Raw genomic sequence first — 25031 nt, 5'->3', positions numbered from 1 at the left:
ATACACCCACATAAGGAAACGAGTCAAAGGAAAGAAAGTGTGAAAAAGCTTGTGAGAGACAGAGAGGGGTGTTTGCCACTCACCATGCCCACAGGTCCGTTTTTTGTTATTCGGTAAGCCTGAGTCACCTCAAGAGTTCAGACGATGATATGCACAAAGTTGAGGAGTTGACCCTACGGGGAAGACCCACTGATCGATTTCCTGGCTGACTAACTAACTAACTGTCTAATGACTGACGAGACAACTGCATGGCTGCCTGACTGTGCCAACTGTGCCATTTTGGATCCAAGAATCAGTCGGCACTGAAATCCTCAGAGAGTCTACCGATGAGGTCTCGCTGCCAAAGCTGTCCATAGTGTCATCTCCTGCTCTGTCCAGGGCCGCATCCCGGAGCTCGACAGGGGGAAGCAGAGAGAGAGGGAGAGAGACAGAGAGAGAGAGAGAGAGCGAGAGAGAGCTCTGTCCCCCTTGTTCCCACAGCCTGCCGGGAGGAGTGGCGGCTGCTCTGTTCCCATAGAGGTCAGATGTGGAGTTAACACACCCAGCCGGCAGCAGGCTGGTGCCTGCAACCAGAGTTGTCTCCCCTCTCTCTCGCTCTCTCTCTCTCCCTCTCTCCCTCTCTCCCTCCTCCCTGCTAAACCTGACAGATCGCTCTGGAGACACAGCAGAGCCAGCCAGGAGTAACAGTAGAGACAGAGAGAGACTTTCAACCAGTTGTCCCATGAGATCCACTGTCCATATGAGAGTCTGGAGGAAGAGCTGCCAGTTCTCCTTCTTCCCTCCCTCCTCCTCTCAATCCCTCCCTCCCTCCCTGCCTCTCCTCTTTCATTCCCCTCTCTAGTTTTTCTTTTTTTACAGCCTCCGCTGAGACACTCTTATTGTGGCAATTGCATTAGCCTTTAGCGAGAGAGGAATGGCTCTAAGTGCCTAATGCAATGTTGTGTCTCTCTGTCTTTGTCTCTCTTTCTCCTTATCTCTCTTTCCTCTCTCTGTCTTTCTCTCAAGTGTCTGTGAGTTTGACATGTACACGTACACACATACACACACCTCTTCTCCTTCCTATGTGAGTTATCCCTTAAAGGGACACTGACTCTCTTTTTTTGCTCTTTCATAGGTGCTGAGGTACTTTGAAGGAGTCCAGGTGCCGGATCATATTTCTGGAAGCTGAGAGGCATTGATTGTGTTTCTCTGTTTGCCTTGTGATTGTCTCCAATGTTTACCCGCCATTACTGAACTAATGGCCACTGCAGGGGATATATAGTCGATGTAGAATCAATAAAACAACAATGGGAAGAAAACACATTTAACCACTTAGTTTATGACCATAATAACATAGTAAGAAGGATTTTATCACAATATATCATGATGGAAATTTAGTTTTCAACATGAAGCATGTTAGTTCTCAAAGTTATTTGATTTGAGGACATTACACTTCAGACTTTAATTTCCAAATAAGGAAGAATGTCTCCTGGAATTGAGACAGAGGCAGACAAAAGGAGGCTTCTCGTTTCTGGCTATTGTCAGTTTTTCCAGGTGAAATGACGACGTGTCGACTTCATCAGCTGTAGCTGTCGGTTGAAAACAATTTCTCTTGCTGACTTTTTACAGTTTCAAGCTGACAAGTATTAAATCGGGAACTCTGTAAACCGGGTCATAAATGTGCACTTCATGATATTGTGGCTAAAAGACTGAGGCTAAAGCTAACAAGACCCAGGTGCGAATATACCTCCACACCAGTTGATGATCCATGTAGAAGAAAGAAAACAGCATTTTATTGTGTTGAATTATAGGGCACGCTATAGGTCGAGTATTATGACAAGGAAAGGAATATTATTCAGTTCTAACACAACTCTGTTAAGGTGCTTAGCATACGTAGCCTATGGTAACAGTATGTGCTGTTATCTTTCAACATTAACTTTAGGACTATTATGTGACGTTAAATAGGGTTGCTATTTACTTAAATCCATTACAGAGCTGAGCAGAGCTGCTAACGTAACTTAGCCACACTCTGATACAGCAGCATCAAGGATTAGCTTCTACACAGTGAAGAAATACGACACAGTTTGCTGTGAACATGTGTTTTTTTCTTGCAACCTGTAACCCAACAAACTTATGATATCTGTCAATGATGTGGCCTTGGATGTAACTCTTGATTACTGGTGTACAGATGCTATCGACTGAAGCTTATGTTGGAGCAGATCAACTTACAGTTCAATCCATTCTTTACACATTTGTTTTTTAGAAAGCCTAAAAAACACACTCCATCCTCCAATTTCCTTAGTGTTGCTCTCATACTACAGGCCGTCAATGTGTGGAGGAATCCAAACCGTGCCCAGTTACGGTTGCTAAGCTAAAGACTTGAAAATCTGTGTTCATTGGAGGTGGTCAAATGTAAACTAAAGTTAATTTATGAAACCAAAAGTAATTAATCACATGTTATTTATAAAAACATTTTACAAAGCTTTTTGCAGCACTCAAATATATGAAGAAGTAAATGTTGAGTCCCATCCACTCGTGTATCTAAAGCATCAATATGTTCCACCAGTTAAAAACTCTGTCAACAAAGCCGGTAGAGGGGTGACAGTGTTTCGTCAGTGCAGACGCGATGCAGCAGTTTTGGACACTGGAGAGTGACAGGAAGCCCAGCGGAGAGAGCGTCTTCTTGCAAATAGAAAGTCATCAATTTCATCCCCAAAACAGTGTTGTCAAAAACAGCTTTTCTGTCCTGCTGAGGTGTCTTTAAAAGCTATGCTGTACATTTGAACAATGTACAAAAAGTCGGTCCGGGTGAAATAACCTCCACTTTGTTAAAAAGTAGAATTTATTGTCATTAATGCAAAGCAGAAAATGGCAACAACAAGTAAAAGAAAACGCTCAGCAGGGACGTCCTAATGATGTCCCTCCGAGGTAGAGGCCCCGGCAGTCGGTGCTCCAAATGCTCCCTGCTGTAAATCTAAAATGATTAGAGGGCAGCAGCTAAGATTAGACTGTATTTCAAAGAGTATTAGATGTCCCGACATAACGTTCATTAATTAAACTCTTGTGTTCTCTTTGAAGTGAGACAATATCTCACAAAAGCAGTTTTGGGGAAGAGAACTGCAGCCCCTGCAATGTTCTTGGAGCTGTCTGTCCGTCTCATAACTCACAGCTACTTTATCAGTGCCATCGATCATTTCCACTGCTCAAAATTACACTTCGGTGTCTTTTTCCAGGCTGGCTTTTCTAAGCTTCTGAGCTAACAGCAGAAGAGGTTACTGATGCACTGAGTCTCGAAATGACCTGGGAGTCAAAGGCACCCCAAATTACAAGAAGACATGCAGTACTTAATCGCTCAGCTCTAATGGTTCCCATGCAGATAGTGTGTCGGTTTCATTTGCACTGGAGGTGAGTGGAATTTGCTTTGTATCGTGCTTAAAGCGACATTAATTCATGTTCTTATGTTACAGTAGCAATGGTTAAAATGTAAATGATATCAGACTGAATCGTCCTTTCATTTTTGACTTCACTTCATGAGTCTGTCTTTCAAGATGTTCATAACAGCCATTTTCTTTTTGGTGAGGGTTTAAATCTTTTCCCTAACCAGTTAAATGACTTATTCATCCCACTGGCGTCGTTGTTCTGTGGACATGGAAGCTTCAGTGGTGGTTGCTAAGAGCAGCGAACAAAAATTTTTAATGTGAATTAAAGAAATACAAATAAAACCTTTCTGTTGCCATTTTTGTGCCACTGGGACAGGAGGATGATGTCCACATTCTTCATCCCTCAGACACGTCTCTCACTGACTCATTTTTTTTTCAACCACAGCATCTATAGGTCTGCAACGCCAGACCTCTTTAAATGACTGAACAAATCTGAGATGTGGACAGAGATTCAGAGCCACACTGAAAGAAATGAAACCGTTGATATCCAGAGTAAAGTGAGCACAGTTTCTGAAAACAGACGTAAATGTAATTTTCAATGCTTTGAGCTGCACAAATATAATTCCATTCACCTCCGTTGCATCGGTGTTGAGACAGAAATCTCAGAGATGGATATCTCAAACCCCGAGCAAATGAAACCTGACTGAAAGAAATTACCGCACACTCTGGAAAACTACAGGAAATTAATCAGCACTTACGAGAGAAAAGCTGCACAGGATGAAAACAGAAGCGGCACGACAACATTAATCATAGATCGTGAAGCTGATGCCGTCTCAGCACAAAACAAGCCATCTTTCAAGGCAGCGATGGGTGCTCGTTGCTCGAGCCAAGGTGCCGATGTTCGCCTGTTTCTCATATTTTCCCTCTGGGCTTATTTGTTTGTTTAAACTAGCACGAAGCTTTCAGACTTTCCAGCAGGCCGAGCCAGGATGAAGCCCAGAGGCACGCTGACCGACTGGGAGCATAAACCCTGATTTTAAGTGACTGAAACCAAACATTCACCAAAACAGCTATAGCAGAGAGGTTTCACTGCATGCAATGGATTGTGTTTTGTTACACATTACTATGTAACAGTGTATAAACAGTGTCACGCATTGTTTGCACGATGTGGGCTTGTTTGCAGAAATGCTCCGACATTAATATTTTTCCTTTTACAGCATGAACCAACGTTACTGTATATGAGGACGCTGGAGACATTGTGCTGTTTATAATGTGACTTGAATTAAGTGGCACGATCTTCATCCTGGATAAACAGATCTGCAGAGCTGCCTTTATGTCTTTCGGTGAGGGTTAAGTCATAAGACTTATGACTCGTCAAATCTCCCATCCATTAAGAGGGGACTTGACTCCAAGTCCAAGTTAGGCCTTGAATCTTTTCTCATGTATTTTGAGGGGCATTTTATGCATTTGGTAGAGATTTCTGACAGTAGACAAATGACAGGAAATGAATGTATATCAGCTTAAATGTAAGGCTTAAAAGCTTCAGTCAAGTCCAAGTAAAGTTTCAAGTCGTAATCATTGTAACTTAAGGCTGACTTGAGTTCCAATTTCAAGTCGACATTTCTGTAATCAAGTATTTCCTATTATCTGACAGTTGTTTGCGAAACAGGTGTTTTTGTTCGGTGGAAATTTGGGTCAGCACAAGAATCATTTCCTTGTTAGAGGTAAATAGTTTTGCTAAATATTGCTTCTGTCCTGACCCTTTTCATCTTTTGTTATTCAACCGCACGCTGTCAGAGCGGAAAGATGGAGGAGAGGTGAGGCTGATGACAGACTGAGGGAGACAGACAGCCTGGCTGCCTGTCTTTGACTTTTCCAGGGTGGGCTGAAGACGGTGCCAACGGGAATGCCATGCATGGTGCTGTGCTGGGAAAAGAAGCCCACGCAAGACATGGGGGAGGGAACAAGCACATAGACAGACACACATTTATGCACACCCACCCACACACACACACACACACACACACACACACACACACACCCTTATTGGATACAAGCATTAAAGCATTACACAAAACAGGGGGCATGAACCCAAAATTTGCAAGTATGCACACACGCACAAACTGACAAAAGACAAGTACGCAGATGCACAAAAACGCAAGGATTTTATTGGACACCCAGCTATAAACCAAACACTTGTCCAAACACACACACACACACACACACACACACACACACACATACTGTACATAACTTATGCAAATGAGCTCCAGGGGCTCCATGGCATGTGGCAGATGCCCAGCTCTCCTGCCCACATCCTGTTTCCAGACCAAACCAGAGCTCGCCTCTTCACACGGGGCAGCAACATGGCTGCGGATGAAATATGGCGCTGATGAAAGACAGTTTTTGAATGTTTATCGTGTCTGTTTCCCTCTCTCATTACAACATTTAGATTCCCTCCTTGTAATTCGTACATGTGCGCGCCAGCGTCCGTCTGAATGTGTTTGTACAGATATCGCTCAGATTTTTTTCTTTTTCTTTGAGACAGAACTTGAACTCGGGATCATGCAGCTGGAGGCGCTCTCTCCTGCTGGATTAGGGTTGGTCCAGGTTTTACAGCACTACACCTTTATGTAAGTAACCGTTTGAACAACCTCTCTGGCAACATAACCAGACATAGTGAGAGAAAGTAACACACACACACACAGACAGAGGCATGCTAGATGACTCTTTTGAGTGAAAATAGACACGTTTTCTAAAGCTTGGTGACTTTTTTTCTGTAAGCCGTTAAAGACGTGAAGCTTCAAACTGACATCCAACTCTTGTCGCTGGGTGACGGTCATGATGCACTGCAATTAAAGTTGAGCTGGCTATAATGTTGGGTCAAAACTTTATAAAGTTAGATCATCAAAACACTGACTGGATCTTATTCCAATGAACTCAGTCCTATAAAATGTAAATGTCTGATTTATCTCTTATACTCTTTCTTCTGGTGTCATGGCATCAGTAGATATCCTGTAATACCAATCTATCACCTCAACACGTGGCCATTGCAGAACTAATCAATGCACGGCACTGCAGGAAGCTCACTGAAGCACATGCTGGACCGAGCACCCAGTTGGGCGCTCGGAGCAGAGTGCTCCCCTCACGTTCCCGGCCCGTCACCCGCCCAGCGACGCTCCTCTTCCTGCCGCTGGTGATGGATGACCTGTGAGGGATGATGAATCGACTCCTGTCAGGTCCTCAACACATCCTCATCTGGGATGCAGCTATAAGGGGAAAGGAGGCAGAGCAAGTATGTACTTTAAAATACATAGCTCATATTCCTGGAGGCCAGATGACTATCAACACACAGTGTTATATTTATGAGATTGCATAGTAGCTCCTATCACATCATTTGTGTAAAAATAGTGATAATATGGTGGAGTGAGAATGTTAACGGGAGATCATTTTTCTTTCTTGTGTTGGTAGAACAGAAGTCTGAAGACTTTATCCAAGAAAACCTCACTGGATACATGTGGTAAACTCTTCACATCCTGATGGAGTGAATGTGTTTTTCTTTCTTCATGTTTAGATAAACGTTTTATTCACTTTCTCACGTGGAAATTGTTATACACAAGGTACCATTGACAAGGATTCTTGCATTTATATATTTAACACAAACTATATACATATTACTACCATTACCTTGCAACATAAATAAATACAAAATATCTAAAAAATAAGATTAGATAAAAAAAGATTGAATGAAAAAAGTTGCCATTTTATCAAAGTTTATATCCGTGCAAGAAAATGTGTTGTCGAAAGAGAACCAGTGAGGGTATCCCAAGCCTGGACAGTGGATGCCCGCTCTTTATGAACCACAGCTAATTATCTCTCTCTGAGAGCAACATCCATAAATGTGGATTTTAATATGAGCATTGTACCATTGATGTTCACTGATGTGTTTAGGGTTGCACTTTATAACAGCTCTTAGAGTATCATGTTCTACCCTTTGTGTTATATCTTCATTTCCCGACTGCTTTTATTGATTTATGCTTCGTTTTTTGTGAACCTATATGACAAAGCACAGGTACGCTCTGTTTGATGTCATTAAGTTTTAAGATAAAATATGACCAAAAGCTTTGTCATTGTACCTGTGGACAGAGTGTTCTTATATCTTCATATTTGATGTTTTTTTTGGCCCTCAGTCCTGTCAAGGTATAGCATTAACACTTTTATGCATAAAATATAAGATAATGAAATAAAAAAAGTCATCACTCAGTCCTTAACTGGCATGAACCTAATTCACACACCGCATCATCTCTGGTTTTACTGTTTGAACTTCACACTCTTTTCTTTCCTCACTCGTTTCATCACGTTTTCTTCATTTCCTGTGTGCAGCAAGCAGATGGATCTGTGTTTGGGTTAAGACATGAGTGTTATCTGTGCTGAGTGAGAGAGGGCCTTTCTGGTAGCTTCAAAGCCAGCAGATTTCGAGCTCCTTCAAACCCACAGAGCCCCTCTTCTCCATCGTGAATACAGTTTCTCACTGAGGTGGTCAGTTGGCTTTATGAGAGTCAGCGGCGCATATGTTTTGTGTTTGTGTGGAGGGATCAGATTAATGCCCCACACTGATATTGTATCAATCGATAAGCTGTGGGTCCGAACTGCGATATCCACAGAAAGAAAGACAGCGAAAGAGAGTAAGACATGTGGTGAGAAAGTCTCATTTCACACAAATCTCAGCGAGAGTGCAAACAGAAGCAGAAGGAAACCATTCACTCTCTCCTGCGTGCCCCGGTCGAGATTACTTCCTGAACGTTCACTAGAATTTCAATCACACCCCCCCCCCCCCTCTTTCCTCTTTCACTCTTGTGCATCTGGCAAACGCAAGCCGATATTTATATTCATAACAAACAATGAATCCACAAGGACAAGAGAGAATGATATAGAATAACTTAGGCAGTGTGGCAGGAGCCAGATACCACGCTGTAACAACCATGATGGGTTGCTGGCAGATATTGGACCTCCCTCATAAACCTCCACAAGCAGGCTGGACGGAAGAAAGCCTCCAACAGTTTGCTCAGCCCTCTGCATCATCCTTACAGCAGCACGGCCAATTACAAACCAGATGTGGCAAAAGCCGGGGGATCAGGCCTCCCTGATTGAAGCAGATCAGAATCTCACGTTTGATTCTGGCTCTTGATTCGAACTCTGCGGAGTGGATCTAAGGCCACCTGGAAGAAAAGAGTCATCCATTCATCGGGTTGTGCTCTGACAGTCTATTTCATTATTTTGGCATTGTTCATTTGCTTTGTAGATTCATGTTGATCAATGGTATTGATTAATATGTAGCTAGCAACAGTTTAGCTTAGCTTAAGACTGGAAATCGGGGGAAGCAGCTATTCTGGTATGGGGTCAGATCAGTCTCAATAATCACAAATGCGCACAGAACAATTCACAAATACATTCCAATGCACAAATAAATAAATTATGATTTATATAAATGTAAAAAAAAGAAATCACAAATATATTTCTGCATTTGTAAGTATTTCTGTGTGGATTGTTTATATTTGTGGATTTGTATGTATTTATTTGTGGATCGCACTGCATTTCTTTGCAGATCGCTACACATATATTTGTGGTATTATTGAGCCTGATGTGGCTCGATTCACAAATGCGTTTTTTCAACATTCTCTTTTTCAACCAATCACATGAGCGCAGCTCCCCCCTCCCCTCCCCACGAGGCTGCCAGGCGTTAGAGTTACGCAATTTGCGGAGGCGACACAAGAAGCTCAAAGGCACTTCCTGTTGCAAGCGCCACCGTTTTGGTGCGGATTCTGCGGTAGTTTAGCCTTTATTTGTCGTTATTTGACATTATGTGACAATACATTAAGGTCCTTGAAGGTATGACTGTTGGTAGTTGTAACACAACCCCCTGTAAGATCACAAATTGTCATTTCTATTTCAGTTCTCAACATGGTGACTGCTGAGCGGGCGGCTCGCAGCTAACAGCGCAAACGGCAACAGAAGAAGAAGAAGAAGAAGAAGAAGAAGAAGAAGAAAGCTAACAGTGTTTACCTGAGGGGGAACCGGAGGGTGGTACGCTACGCTTCTGCGACGATGCCATGGGGACGGCATTATCAGCTGTAACCGCCATATGAGAGCGGCGGTGGCGAGCTAGCCAGTGGGGTACTCTCACATGCACTAACATGCACTAAAAAAAAGCATGTCGGGCAGCCCAGCTTTGTCAACAAAGCAAAAAGAAGCTCAGATTACAAACGCAGAGGGAGCGCGACTTCATTCTTTGCTCGGGTAGACATTACTCAACTATATGTTTTCACAGCAAACAGTCGTTTGCTGCTATATTCATGCTCTGCCGAACTTAGCACCTAGTGGTTTTTTTGAGACATTTGTTTTCTTTCTTCTTTCAGAATCAGCTTTATTGGCCATGTACGCATACGCATACAAGGAATTTGACTCAGATTATAAACAAAAGTACGAGAGAGCGCAGTACCGAGGCAGCCATCTGCGGCGCCATCTTGCAAATATCAGCAGATCTAAAAAGGCCGTTCTCATGACAATTAGTCTGTTTGCTCTGAGAAGCAACAGCCTACTGTGATACTAACATGTGATCAGACATTGAGCTCTAAATACGTGAAAACACGCCACGCTGATCCCCGTCTGGATTCCTGTTTCTTTCTCGTCACCTGAACAACTTCAACCTGGCTGGCAATTAGTCAGCAATCAGGCCGGCAAACAACCAAAACAAACAGCAGGAGGGTGAGCGATGGTCGGACAATGCTCCCGTAGGCCTGCTGTGACCTCTGGACGAGGCGGCCTCATGACTGATTGGTGTTTCAGCTCAATCACAGACAGCACACTTCCTACTCCTGTGGGCCAGCTAAATGGCTCTATTCTCTCTCTCTCTTTCAGCCCCCCCCCCCCCCCCCTTCCTTTCAGTCTGTCTGGGCTAGAGGGAGGCACCGTGGGAGTTTAATTGCCTCGTATTTCCATGAAGCCAAGTTCATTACACTAACAGCTCCGTCCCACGCTGCATACTTCGAACCTACTGCAATTTGTTTTTGTGTTTATCAGGCTGACAGAGAGGCAGTTTGCCGCTCAGCTTGGGGGAGAAAGAGAGAGAGAGACACACAGAGAGAGGGAGCGGCTGGGTGAGGGAGAAGGTCAGAGGCAGCTCTGCAGGCACAGGCATCCATTGTGATGCACCAGCCGGGCGGATGAACACATGACATGGAGGTGCAGGCGAGTAATTCAAGGCCTACTTGGTCTGGGAGAAATCAGGGTCGCTCTGGTGGGGATCAAAGACGAGAGGCAGTGAAGGAACGATGAGGGGAAGGTCAGTGTTGACTAAAAGTGTCAGATCGCTGGTGGAGGGATGGAGGGAACTTTTAGGGTGAATATCCACCAACGTAAAGAGGTACACAGAGGAGAGGTGAAAAAGCTCTAAAAACACTGTACACTACCTGTCCAGAACCAAACATCAGACAAACACCATCTGGTGTACTCTCTCTTTGGGAGAGACCAAAAACAGAGCCAAAAGAAAAGAAAAAAGGCTCCAAATAAATGATAATGTTGCTCTGCGTCTGCTGGATGTGTAAATAGGCAAGTCCTTTATAGGCCATAACAACTTTATAAGGTGGTGATATGTCAATTTTGTGTTTACAACGTGTTCTGATGACCCTTAAATGGTCAATTAAAAACCAACAACAAGCACTTAATTGACTGGATATAAAGTTTAAAAGAATGTGTTGTAGCCCATCTACAACTTGTTTCTATCTACCTGCTAAATAACCAACAACAACAGACAGACAGACAGACAGACAGACAGACAGACAGACAGACAGACAGATAGATAGATAGATAGATAGATAGATAGATAGATAGATAGATAGATAGATAGATAGATAGATAGATAGATAGATAGATAGATAGATAGATAGATAGACAGACAGACAGACAGACAGACAGACAGACAGACAGACAGACAGACAGATAGACAGATAGACAGATAGATGGATGGACAGATAGATAGTGTACTTAAATTGTGCAAACAAAATAACATTTTGCAAGCCATAATGGGAACGAAAGAACAGGAAAGACGGACAGGAAAGCATTGCTGCTTGTATTCCCAGCATTATGTAGAAAGTTATTGCTTCACTCACTCACTCACACACACACACACACACATGTCTCCATTCATGAATTTCTCTCTCTTTTCTCTTTTCACAGGCCTTGCGTTCCTAGTTTGCCACACATGCTGCAGTGAAACGCTTGTAAAGCACACAAATTCAAAAATAGGCCTCCAGGAATTTTGTATTGCAACAGTGTGAATCAACCGCAAATCCCTCGTTGCAGTAATTTAGAGACAATATGTACTCTTTTACTCTTGTGCAACAACTGGGGTGATGCTGTCAGAAAACCACCAACTAATCCAAAGCAGCCACACAGAATGCATCCACTCAAAGCCTCCCCCAAAAAAGCATGGAGAAAAGGAATAAAGACAGAAAGAGTGAGCGAGAGAGAGATTAGAAAACGAGTAAGAAAACACAAGGATATACAGTAAGAAGCAAGAGGAAGTTAACTGTAAGACAATAGAGAGATAGGACGAATCCACCGGCGAGCATGAGTGAGCGTCTCTGGAAGTGGATATGAAGGCGGATGAGCCACGCCAACCTCCTCTGACCGCATTAACAAAACCGAATGGAGCGGCTGGCTCCAAGAGGCCTCGTCATCCATGATCTGACTGTTGCCCTGCGCAACCAAATAGGCTCACGGCCTCAGCGGCTGCAGCTCAGCTGTCGTGCACGACGGTCTCCCTTTTTATTTGTGTTGTTTCCACTGGCCTTAATAAAAATGATTGGTAAATCAATTCCTGTGGCCACAAATCAACTGCAAATCAGCAGCAGAGGGAAAATAAATGTAAGGATGGTCGTATTTAGTATTGAGAGTGAGCCACTTAAGTGTATGAGTTTTACCTCTAACAAAGTATTTCTACGTATTTTGTACATTCAAGGATTTGAATACTCCTCTTGCCACTGACAACAATTCTGCTCATCAATAATCAGTCAGGGCCGTTTTTTCAATCAAACAAGCAGGACCTTTTTTCCAGGTTGTTTGCACCCTAAAATACCTTAAAAGATTAAATCATGGCAATAAGTATACCCCATTTCTAGCAACTGATTGTTACGATTTGAAGGGAGTTTTTAAAATGATCATTGGGTAGTATTTACTGGGTGTGAACGTGGTGTTGCCTTTTCATTCGGAACGTGGCGTAACAAGCAATGTCAGACTTTAAACCAATTTTTGACGGGAAATGATCACGAGTACACGTAAACTGGAACCCAAAAGCACGACAAAGAGACAGAGATACAGTTTAATTGTTAATGTTCAGGCAGGGTCAAAACCGGGAGATCAGCCACTCAGGCAAACAAATCCAAAAGGGGCAGGCAAAAAATCCAAAGGTCTAAACGGGCAAGCTGGATCGGAACGGGCAGATCAGATTCAGAAACCAGAAATACGCTGGAGAGCTTGGCAGTAACACACAAGACAATCTAGCAGGGACCAAGTGCAAGGGGACATACTGAGGGACCAATGAGAGTTCTGGGCTGCAGGTGAGATAGGCGTGGAAGACCAGGTGAGGGGAATGATTGTAGGGTCTGAGTGGCAGGACCTGAAATGACAGGAGAGCGAGTGAAACAGACAAACTAAAACGTGGTGTGTGACAGGGTTTTCTTTTAAAACAGTAAGCCACTGTGTAATGGAGCTAGGATCCATTGATACTGACTTACCGTACTTGCTCAAAGAGTGTGAAGTAGTGTGAAGCATGGACCTTGTTGTTTTCAAGCTTCTGCTCATTAACAAGGGGATTATATAGCGGGTGGTGTGTTTTAAGGCGCGAATGACTCAGAAGACCTGCTCCATCGGTCTTGGTTAGAAAGACCACCATTGTGTGCTGATAGTGGTGCCTGTGTGGAGCCAGAAATCACTCCCTCTTACAGTACATCTTTGGTATTCTGTGATTGTGACCTTGTCGTTGAGCGGTTTAAACACTTCAGTGTGGCCAGTGTTTGAGCAGCCTTTCAGTGTGGTGAGAAGATGACAGCATCCTCTGAGAATGAGAAGAGGCAATAAGCTAAGGGGGAGCTACTTACATAGGCATGCTACACAGAAATCGCTTACTTACTGCTAGGTAGCTAATCTCTCGTTAATCCACGTCACTTACCCCCACAAACACACACACACACACACACACACACACACACTGACTGCACTTTTTGTGTGGTCGTACAGAGAAAGTGATTTTCTGTGACCAGGGGTTCGGGAGCAAAGGCTGGTCTGATTCAGGACATTCCCAGGAGCACTGGAAAGAAATGAGGACACGGAACAGCTCATGCATTGTCTTTGTGTGTGTGTGTGTGTGTGTGTGTGTGTGTGTGTGTGTGTGTGTGTGTGTGTGTGTGTGTGTGTGTGTGTGTGTGTGTGTGTGTGTGTGTGTGTGCCTTTGAGTCTACACTGTGCACACAGTCGGGTTTGGAATTTTATTTGGTTTTTGGATGAAACAACATCAAGTGACAAAATGTGACCTGGTGCGTTTTTGCTGAGCCACTGTCGGATGATCGTGTGATAATAAGGATGTTATGAATTTGAAAGGAATTACATTCATGTGACCCACGCCTGCATCCATACAACAGCATTTTTCTCTTGAAACAATTGTTCTCTTCTACTGTTGTCTTCATCAGTGTGTTTTCCTTCGGCCAGAATGCAGATCATGTGAGCGGATCTCCAAATGATAATTTCTCAGTAATGTGAAATCATTACAATGAGCTTCAACGGCCACGGCAAATTGGTTTTGTGCTTTGTTTGCTGCTTGCCCTCTCTCACCAGCCCGGGCATGGATTACTCATACAAGAGGAAATAATGACGCCAAGGTCCATTAAATGGGATGGCAGGACATCATATCAGCATTAATCTGCCACTTAGCAGAGCAGCCTCAGGAGGGGAAGACAGGGAGAGGAGAGAGTGAGGAGAGGATTTTGAACTCCACCCAATTGGTCGCAGGCTTTATATTTGTATTACTGTTCTTTCATGATATAAAACTTTGGATGAAAGATCTGGTTGAAGCAAATTACTTTTGGTGATCCCATGACCAGGACAAATGCTCTGTTTCTTATTATAACGCTGTTAAGTTTCCCTTTAAGCCACAGTGAAATGATTTAATTCTATGAAATAAATGTATCTGTATGCCAAGTGCAAGACCAGTGTGGTTAAAATATTTGACTGTGCAGATAAATGCATATTAATACTATAATGTGTTTTTCTTTACTTTCTTTTGTTGTTACACATCGGCCAACGGAATGACTGCCAAGACATAGCAGAATAATTTGCATAGAGACATAGATGAAATGTACCTAATCTGGTATGGTAATAAGCATATTTTCTATTGTTTGAAATGTATGTATTTCGTGTCTTTCACACAATCACCAATTCAAAGCTCTGACTAGTTCAAGGGAATAAAAAGAAAGACTGACCAGCGGTTGTCTTGGTCTGATTGACTTATTGCTCTTGGCTGCAACTCCCTCTGGAAGCAGAGGATTCTCAACAACCTGTTAATCAGGGGCGCCCATGGGATGTGATCGACCTGTATTTTCTACTTATATTATGTAAGTTAACGACTTATATTGCGCTCAATGTAAGATCCTGTATACAACAGCCGGTCACTGAACAGGACAACATAACTATTTTCTTTGGTGCGGTTGCAAGACTTTGGTTACAAATGCCAAAAATGGTTCGTAAAATAAAATAAAAAAAACCTAACAAGGAATAATAGACCAAGAGATCAGTGTTGTTGTTTCTTTAATTCACACTTTTTTTGCAACATTAACATTATAAGAAGACGCCCACAGTATTTTTTAAATCCTAGTTATGGTAACTCTGCACTGGACCTCTGATGCCATTAGGTTTACATGGTGAATTATAAAAAGATTACAAATTTCCCCCTGGGGATGAATAAAGTACATATCTATCTATCTATCTATCTATCTGTCTATCTGTCTATCTGTCTGTCTGTCTGTCTGTCTGTCTGTCTGTCTGTCTATCTATTTATCTAGATGTAGATAAAAGGTTTTGTTTTTGCAAAGTGGGACGACATACTGGAAAGGAACCCAGGCCGATGTGGTAAGGCCTTAGTACATGGGTCACCCTCTCTCCCAGGAAAGGCCACACTTTTAACTGAGGTCTGAACCTTTACTGTAAATATCATCATAATGCTATATTGTAATCCAGCCAATAATATCACAGAGCCTCTATCATGGTTAGTTCATATGGTGGACAGCGCCATCTATTGTCATTAAAGAACACGACCCTTTAATTATAGCTGCCCTGGATGATGCCTGACGGACCGTTGAATCAACGCAGCTCAGTTTGATTTATTAAATAACTGGATAAATATTATACACAAACACGTACTTTTTAACAAACATACAATATCCGTTTGCTCCGTTTTTAGAAACAGGCAACGGTGTTGCATTTGTTCTGGTCCCAGTGTCGCGGTAGTGTAGCTGGCCGCTATTTGCCTGATCATAATTATCTGTCAGATGCGGATAGCGGTTGGTAAGCTAGCTAGCTAAAGCTAACCTGGGTCCCTGCCTGTCAGTTGCTGAAAGCAGTGACAGCTGAACATATTATTTCATCCCTAGCTGTGCGCCCAATACAATCGCCACAATGTTCGAGGAGGCTAGCGAAGTGTTCGATAACATGTTTAAATCTTCGTTCCCCCTAACCTTCATTGTGTTTATCCCCGCGGTGTTGATCCTGGTGTCACCGCTCCCGGCCGAGGCGGCACACGAGTTTACCGTGTACCGCATGCAGCAGTACGACCTGCAGGGACAGCCCTACGGTAAGTCAGCTGCTCCTCTACTTTATCACGAAGGAATACATGCGATCACGAGAGCGATCTCCAACATCAAACACGAGATAGCTCGCAGTTGTCCGCAGCTAACGTTAACTCAATGCAGGCTAGCAGTAGCTAGCGGGGTGCTAATGTAGCTTAGCTTAGTTTTGCTAGTAGGGAACAACAAGCTAGCTCATTTCCTTGAAGGAAATCAGGATCTTTAACGTTACTCCTTAAAATTACATCTGAGCGTCACTCTTACGTGTATATCACTAACTATATCCAGTATCCGTGTCATTACATTAGCAACATTGCAAATATACTTCTGTCTTAAATTCCTATAGGGATACAACAGTCGTAATTACTATTTATGTGGCACTTCTTAGATTAGGATTAATGAAAGCTACAAGACTTGACAAAGAGATCAACCTATATGTGTGTCATATAGGTTGTGATTCGTTCTGTTTTAGCCTCAGCAATAGCACCTCTTGCCCTTTCCTTTCGACATAAAGTCAAGAGTTATTGCTTCATAATTGATGATCAGTGTGTCTCCTACCCTCAGGTACCAGGAATGCCATCCTGAATACGGAGGCTCGTACTGTGGAAGCAGAGGTACTAAGTCGCCGCTGTGTTATAATGCGGCTGGCAGAATTCTCCTACGAAGAGTACCAGAAAGCCCTGCGCCAATCAGCGGGAGCTGTGGTCATCATCCTGCCCAAGAACATGTCTGCTATGCCCCAGGACATAGTGCAGGTGACAACACACTTTAATGCCAGCAATCAAATACTTGTGCTGCGTATCGTTTCTCTCCCTTCATCCTCCACTGTTTCAACAATGCAAAAGGAGGGTGGTGGTGCAACATTCAAGTGAATGTGAGCTACACTGTGAAGCACAACAAGAAGATTATTAAGAATTAAAGCCGTGCACATTTTGTTGTCAGCCTCTATGCATGGTACAAGTCATGAGTAGTGTCCCTAATGCCCAACTTTATTTGAGACAACCGAGCAGCGCCCTGCTCCCTAATCACACAGTCAGCCACAAGCTTATCTGTTTCGGATTTCATTTTATTTGAGTTAGTAGTGCCTTGCTCAGGGGCATCCAAAAGGAAAGGCAAGCAGTGTCCCAATGCATAATTTAAATAACCTCACCATCCTTTTTACTATATTTTAAGCTTTCCACTTAACTTCACCAAGCTGAGTGTGACAGAGATTGGATGTATTCTCACCAAAGCACCCTGACCAATTGTATGAGTGGGATCATTAGATTAGTGTTTCTGGAAAGCACAAGTAGGCATTTCATAAATTACTCATTTGTTTATGAAACTAAATTCCATTTTTGGTGAGTGGTTGAAGAGACAAAAGGTTAATCTGTAATGCTGTTTCTCTCCTGCTTCCCACTGAAGCAATGTTGAACTTGTAGGGTTTAAAGAATTAAATCAGATTTCCCCCTTTTTTCAGTTTTAATCCATCAGCATCTCACGATAGCAAGCGGAGCTGTGTGTCATAGCTTGTTAAACACGCCGGTCCCCTCTGTTTATATCATGTGTAGCACTTCATGGAGCTGGAGCCGGAGATGTTGGCCACCGAGACCATCGTCCCCGTCTACTTTGCCATGGAGGACGATGAGCTGCTGTCCATCTACACCCAAACCCTGACCTCCTCCTCCTCACAGGGCTCATTGTCAGCAGCAGAAGGTAGAGTCGCTCCCTCCAGACCGGACCTGCTGTCTGCCTGTCTGCATTATACACAGAATTTATACATTTATGAGGGGAAAAAGGCCTCCTATGATTAACAGATGGAGGAAGCTGGTCATGTGGAATGGGCACTTTGCAAGTCGGTCAACTCTAATGCTGTGTTTTCTGTTGATTTCTGTAGTGCTGCTGCATACAGCCACAGCCAACGGCTTCCAGATGGTAACCAGTGGAGCTCAGAGTAAAGCCGTCAGTGACTGGGCCATCACCAGTCTAGAGGTGAGAGACTTTAACTATAGTCTAAAGACAAGTGCACTCGATTTAAACACACAAGCCTTCATAAAGGGACACTGTTTGTCACCGGAATCATGGTACAAAAGTATGTAATCACGAGTAAGACAGATTTCAGTGTTGTAAATTCAGTCTTTTATTTTCATTATTAATAAACTATGTTGATTGCTTTTGAAGAGTCAACTTGAAATGGAAATCTCAAGTCCCCGTAGTGTTCCTGTACACGGAAATAAACTTCAGGAGCACCAGTCAGAGGGTTGCATGTTACCGTTGCGTCACGCAGAACGGTGTCTTGGTTGTTCGGACTGTTGACTCGCAGCAAGAATGCCCTGGATTTACCTCCATCTTTGTTTGTTGTGTGAGTTTTAATTGGCGTAGTTTTCCCTCTGGGTGCTTGATCCAGTTTCCTCCCACAGTCAACATGCCTGAAGCTCAGATGCACTGAAAACTGAATTGAATGGGACTGTGTACACTTGAAATGATTTATTTTTATGCTGAGATAATAATCATTTGCAAGATATCCAAAACGTTACTCTTAGTTGTCGATTTGGTAAGGCTTCTCTATTAAATTCCATTTCTGTATTTCATTAACATGTTCTGTCTGTTGCACAATAAAGATTTTTAAACCGCTTCTCAAGTCAGATGTTTGAGAAACGGGGGAAAAGTCTCTGTGGCTTTGATGTCATAGTAAAGCTTTGTTAATGTGTTCTGCTCATGTGGGAGCCCTTAAATCCTGGAACAAAGACCGTTGTGTGGACTGAAAGCCTGGGATTTTAGTTGGTGCAGTTTAAATTGAGAATATATTTTGCTGCAATTATTTAAATTGACACAGTATCTAGCCAAGGTTTCTCTCTATGTTGCTCTTAAGGTTTTGTTTTCAAACCAGGAGGAGAAAAAGGGAGGTTTAGTCCCACTGCAGGGGATTAGGAGACCCTGAGGTCCAATGTGACTGATGCCCTCTGCACCGTCACGCCGGCAGGCTGCCGTTGATCGTTTACATCGCTCGTCTAATGGCTCTGTTTCTTCACCAGGGTCGTCTGGCTGGAGTTGGAGGAGAAGACCTGCCCACTATAGTGGTGGTCACCCACTACGACTCCTTCGGTGTTGCCCCCGTATGTTCACAGCTTCTTTTCTCTTACAAATAAGCCCAGACTCTTTCCAAACGTACAGTAACAGTAATGCAACACAACGGTCGGTAAAAGGAGAGCAGGCCAGGAGAGTAACCCGACTCTGTGTGTGTGTGTGCGTGCGTGTGTGTGTGTGTGTGTGTTGTCGTGTCCAGTGGCTGTCGTACGGAGCAGACTCAAACGGCAGCGGGGTGTCCATGTTACTAGAGCTGGCTCGTCTCTTCTCGAAACTGTACACCTACAAGAGGACACATGCTGGGTGAGTAATGAGGACGGCACTCGCATCAACATTGTTTTTGGATCAATTCGTGGCTCATTAGCTTTAACAGGATTGTACGGAGGACACGGAAAATAGTGTCGGCACAGCAATCACAGGCAGAGTCCCTTCTGCAGTTTACCGGAGGGCTTTAATCAAACAAACTCAAAGTAACACAGAAAACCCAGCTCAGTCAGGAGGCTCCGGCACTAAACTAGAAGAATGAAGCGTCTGTCGACACCCCGGTGTGCTCTGTGCTGCGCACTCACTTTCTGCATTGTGTGGAGGATGAAGCGGTCGAAGTGGTATTGATTGCTGACCTCAGTGGTCCGTCTGAACGTAAGATAAAGTCTTGTTTGTTTTGTCCATCACAGTTGTTCTGGTCAGTGTCCCGCTCCAAATGCTTTTTGAGAACTCTATTGAACGTCATCTGTGCACTCTGCTGGCAGTAAGAATCACAGCAGACTGTGTGTTTAAACACTTAAAGCGGTCAATAATGCGGTCCAGGCTCATTCTTCTCTCTAAATGTACTTAACAGTAGCTGAGTGGAAGGACTCTAACAGAAAGACGTCTTCCAGAGAGTGGTTAGTAAAGCAGTAATGGACTTTACTGTAACGTGCTCTGTGGAAGACACAGTCAGCACCACTCACTTGATTTGTCCGTCATTTGAAGGCCTTGTGATTGTCTGTACATTGATTCATCACACGTCCTCCGTCAGGCTCCCTTGTAGATTAGACTCACGTGTGGATCCTGTTGTTCAGGTACAACCTGCTGTTCTTTGTATCTGGTGGGGGAAAGTTCAACTACCAGGGCACCAAACGTTGGCTGGAGGACAATCTGGACCATACAGGTACTGTTGTGTTCAAACAAGGCTTTTCATGCAAAGTATTCATGCAGCTTTTTTTGTGCCCTTTTTCTCCACACCCTCTGTCTTTCGATATTCAATATTCTATTATATTCCCTTTCTCGATAGACTCCAGTCTGCTGCAGGACAACGTGGCCTTCGTGTTGTGTCTGGACACTCTGGGGAACGGGGACACTCTGCACCTCCATGTGTCCAAACCTCCCAAAGAGGGATCTCCTCAGTTTTCTCTACTTAAAGAGCTGGAGCTGGTAAGACCCTCGAGGCTTGATGCACCTCAGTCAGATTATTTCATCCGCCCCTTAACACCGCTTCACAAGTTAACTTGTGCGCTCTGACTTAAATATAAACTCAAATAAAATGTTCTTTCTACGTTTTTCCTGGTTATAGTTTTGCTCCACTTTTCTCGTTAAACCCCAGATCATATATAAGATTATAGGATATCATTTCCTGTTTCCTCGCAGGTGGCCGCTAGTCAGTACCCGGAGGTGAAGTTCTCCATGGTCCACAAGAAGATCAACCTGGCCGACGACATGCTGGCCTGGGAGCACGAGCGCTTCGGGATCCGCCGCCTGCCGGCCTTCACGTTGTCCCACCTGCCCTCCCATCGCCTGGCTCAGCGCTTCAGCATCATGGACTCGCGGTCAGTGTCCCCCTCCTCTCGCCACGGAGCGGGAGAGCCCCCTGCTGGGTGGGTTCATTACTGCAAGTCTCTGAATCACCGAAAGAAAAGAGTTTCCATCCCAGCGGCCGGTCATTTCATCCTCCTGCAGCCATCCATCTCCTCCCCCCGTCTCTCTGGCTGTTTTTATTTATCGGTTATGTGTTACAGTTTGAAACTTGACCCTTTTCCGATCAGTTTATTTGATATTTGCTCCGTTTTTTTCTTTTCTCAAACCTTCTCCATCCGTTCCCGGTTTATCTCTTGGAGTCTTTCCACCCCCTCTAACTGTCTGCACACGTGTGTTTGTGTCTCACAGGCCTTATGTAGATGTGGAGAAACTCAGCAGGAACACCAAGCTGGTAGCCGAGGCGCTGGCCAGGGTCATCTACAACCTCACCGAGAAGGTAAACGCACAGATGGAGAAAATGATGCGACTCTAGATTCTGTGTCTGCTCTCTGCCTGTGATGTGACATTAATGTTGTGTGTGTGTGTGTGTGTGTGTACTCTGCTTCACAGGGGGCTCCTGGGGACCTGCAGATCTTCACTGAACAGATGGTGAGTGACAAAACTGCGAGGGCATGGTGGTAACGCGTCTCTCGAAGAATCGGCAGTAGCAACAATTGCCCCTCATTATGATTTCTTTCTTTATCAAGACAGAATCTGTGCAAAATGGTGCTGTTTTAGTACTTTTTGTTGTTGTTAAAACTGAAAGACCTCCACATAACTATAAATGATTGCGTTTCTTAATAATTATTTCCAATGTACAGGTTTGCTATATCCGGATGGCTGTTTTGTGTGTAGCTCGTACTGCACGCCGCTGTTGTAATGCAGTTCGTGTCGCGTCAGCAGGTGCAGGACGAGCAGCTGTCGGCGGTGGTGGACTGGCTCACGGCGCAGCCGCGAGCCGCTCAGCTGGTGGACAAAGACAGCAGCGTGGTGTCCACTCTGGAGTATCACCTCGGACACTACCTCAAGGACGTCAAGAGACACTACGTCAAAGCTGACAAAAGGTAGAGAACGCTCGGTTGTTACTTTCAGAATAACAGAACTTGCTTAAATGCTCAAAATATGTTGTCGCAAACGGTTTTCAGTCTTTCCTGTATCGCACGTCTGTTCTCTGTTTTGTCCTCAGGGATCCAGAGTTTGTGTTCTACGACCAGCTGAAGCAGACTATGAACGCTTACAGGTACGCCGTAATGAGCTCCTCTTCTCCTCCGAGGTGCTTTACTGCAGTTCATGCTGATTTACTGTACCTTTGTAAAAGCTCTCCAGCTGTCTGTGAAGTCGTGAGGCCATCGCGTACCATCAGTTAACTTCATTTCAGACTTGTCCTTTTGTCCACACGAGTAAAAGACCAAACATTAAAATAAGCCATCACAATTATGTCAACGAGGATTTTTGACTCTTTTAATAATCACTCCGTGTTTCCCCCTCTTAGAGTCAAGCCTGCTATTTTTGACTTGCTGCTGGCTGTCTGCATCGCAGCCTACTTGGGGGTGATGTATCTTGCTATCCAGGTAAGTCCCTGTGCTCATGCAGTCGACTGCAGCCTCTTTCATACGATAACCGTTATTTTACAATAACGATGTATCGGCTCATTGGTTAGCTTTGTGGTCTGTAAATTGACCCTCATTGCTCTCCATTAACGTAGCCGTATTCAGCAAATAAGCTCTGAAGGACCAGTGGAACAAGACAGTTAGCGACTAACTGGTGAACACAGAGCAGCATTTAGTAGCTACAGAGTCAGATAGTTCCCTCAGGAGATCAAAGCAGACCTGTTAGTGTCATTGTTAGTATTCCATGTCTGTTAAAGGTCTGTGAGCGTGCAGATGTTCCTTTCTTCTGCTCTGGCAAAATAAAATGAACTCTTTGTCTTCTGCTCCTCTTCTGCAGAACTTTGGAGTCCTCTACAGCGTCGTACGTAGAATCACCCAGCCCAAGACCAAGACCCATTAAGGTGCACGGCGCCGGTTTTCTTTTTTTTTCCAGATCCCCACACTTTTCCACAAATCCAGGAACTTTTACCAGTAAGAATGCAGCAGCTGGTCTGAGCTGCTGCTCTCATGATGGTTTTCAAACCAGCAGAATCTCCTCCGTCTCGATCCACAGACTGTGATGTCGGATCCTGTCCTGCTGCCAACTTAATCCATTTGGTCTCACGGACCAGAATGAATCAGGAATCATTTTTTTACTCTCCCCGTCTTCATGAACACAGATGTCTCGTCATTCATTTCTAATAATCCCTCGCGTCGGGACATATTTCATTTTTTCACTCTTGTGAGGGGATGTAAAGCATTTGTGTCCCGCACCTCTGAGATCTAGATGAGATTAAGTGTCCTCGTCTCCGTTCACCGTACGAGTGATCGCTCTGCCAAACTGACGTCATGTGTCGTCTCAGGCAGCTACAGGGAGAAAAAGACCACGCAGAGTTTAGTCCAGAATTTATTTTTTGTCAGATGTGTTCAAAGGAAAAGTTCACTTTTTTTTTTAACCTGCTTGAATACACATTTTCATAGAGAGGTATTTGTAATAGTTCTTTCTTACCGTACTGACTCCCTCCTAAATCCACAGTCCTCGTTCTGTTCCCTCCCCCACTGCTCATCGAGGAAACACCGTCAGTGAAGTCACACAGAGGGAGTTTCATACTAAGAAGACTGTTAACGTTAGACGGTACAGACAGGGCTGTGGATTTTATCTTCCATCTCTTTCAGGGCTCCTACTTGGCATTCATGGGACTCGATTGATTGCTTCGACTGAACCGTGTAAAAAAGTGAAAAAATGCTCAACGCAGGTTATCAGAGTCCACGGTGATGTCTTCATCTTGCCTTTTCTGTCAGGCGAAGAGAGCAAGTGACAAAAATATAAATATTTACAACAATATAAAACCTAGAAAGGCAACAAATTATCAAAATATTTGGCGACATCATTTCATAAATGAGCATATGGGTATTAAATTGAGACGGACTTGAAAAAAATCTGAACTTTTCCTTTTTAGATGTGTTGTGAAAATGACTGTTTACGGATAAGATGAGTTGTCTAAAACAATGTGAAGTAGTGTTTAGATTATCCTGATTCGTTTGCCTCGGTAGTGCATTTATTAAAAGAAACATTACATTTAATGCAAAATAAATCTTTGCCAAATACTAATGTATTAATCTCTTGTTAAATCTATAACCTTATCGAAATTTGAAGCTGATTCCACCTTGAAATGTCCCTTCTTACTTTTTGTGCCGTTTCTTTCTGTAGATGAAGTTTGTTTTCTGTTGCTGTGACTTAAAGTTGTCTTTTTTCTTTTTACCTGAATGGATGAAAAAAAAGTCCTGCTGGTGATGTTGACTCATTTGTGGAAAACTTGTTCTGCTGAATGTGACCTTTTGCTGACTGCAGCAATAATGGGATTTGACTTAATCCGACATTTTTAAAGCCGTGTCAAGATTTTGGTCGAGCCAGCACTGCAGTGTTTGTTCACAAGATGTCTTAAAATGGGCAATAACGCCAAAGGGGGTGGATTAAATGTGGACAAATATCTTGAACTCACCTAGATTAAGAATTTCACGAGATGCTGGTGTGTGTCAAATGAATGCTGCAGTGTTTCCTGGAACTCTTCTCTGCCCTAATCTCGCCTTGTTGTGGGTGAATGGTGTGTTTTTGCCTTTTTTTATTTTCCATGTTTTACTGCATGACCTGTGACCTGCCAACATGAGGGAAATACTGTGTGGTACATATGACTTTTTAATTTATTGAAGCGGTTAGTTTTCATTTATGCACTGAACTGAACTCTCCTCTGGTCTGAACTCTGTTTCGCCTCATCCACAACACTTGATCTTTGCAATGAAAAGGACTTCAGTTGTGATTTAAAAAAATAAAAAAAGGTTTAAAGAAATCA

General features: G+C 43.6%; 1 protein-coding gene across 4 annotated transcripts; it reads left to right on the top strand.

Annotated features, from left to right (window-relative positions):
- Nucleotides 1-16003: 16003 nt before the first annotated feature.
- ncln (nicalin) lies at nt 16004-25010 on the top strand. 4 transcript variants are annotated; one of them, XM_079267878.1, is made up of 15 exons: nt 16004-16260; nt 16817-17007; nt 17803-17947; nt 18129-18223; nt 19267-19347; nt 19518-19621; nt 20380-20468; nt 20592-20731; nt 20945-21123; nt 21461-21548; nt 21662-21700; nt 21995-22155; nt 22278-22331; nt 22584-22662; nt 23039-25010. In XM_079267878.1, the coding sequence occupies exons 1-15, from the start codon at nt 16086-16088 to the stop codon at nt 23099-23101; spliced, it is 1683 nt and encodes a 560-aa protein (XP_079124004.1). In that variant the 5' UTR covers nt 16004-16085; the 3' UTR covers nt 23102-25010. The 4 variants fall into 4 exon arrangements, with proteins under 4 accessions (XP_079124004.1, XP_079124003.1, XP_079124002.1 ...); XM_079267877.1 differs by having other exon boundaries at nt 21992-22155; XM_079267876.1 differs by having other exon boundaries at nt 20945-21171.
- Nucleotides 25011-25031: the final 21 nt, after the last annotated feature.

This window comes from Melanostigma gelatinosum (genome assembly GCF_949748355.1).
Source record: "Melanostigma gelatinosum genome assembly, chromosome: 4".
NCBI lineage: Eukaryota > Metazoa > Chordata > Actinopteri > Perciformes > Zoarcidae > Melanostigma > Melanostigma gelatinosum.
The sequence above is the reverse complement of the archived record's forward strand: the minus strand, read 5'-3'. Positions and strand labels throughout refer to the sequence as shown.

What these genes read in the sequence shown, in the direction of transcription:
- ncln (XM_079267875.1), top strand. Translation starts at nt 16,086, where the DNA reads ATGTTCGAGGAGGCTAGCGAAGTGTTCGATAACATGTTTAAATCTTCG. An exon ending in TCTACAACCTCACCGAGAAG is followed by an intron (nt 21,549 to 21,661) that starts GTAAACGCACAG and finishes TCTGCTTCACAG; the next exon opens with GGGGCTCCTGGGGACCTGCA. An exon ending in TGATGTATCTTGCTATCCAG is followed by an intron (nt 22,663 to 23,038) that starts GTAAGTCCCTGT and finishes CCTCTTCTGCAG; the next exon opens with AACTTTGGAGTCCTCTACAG.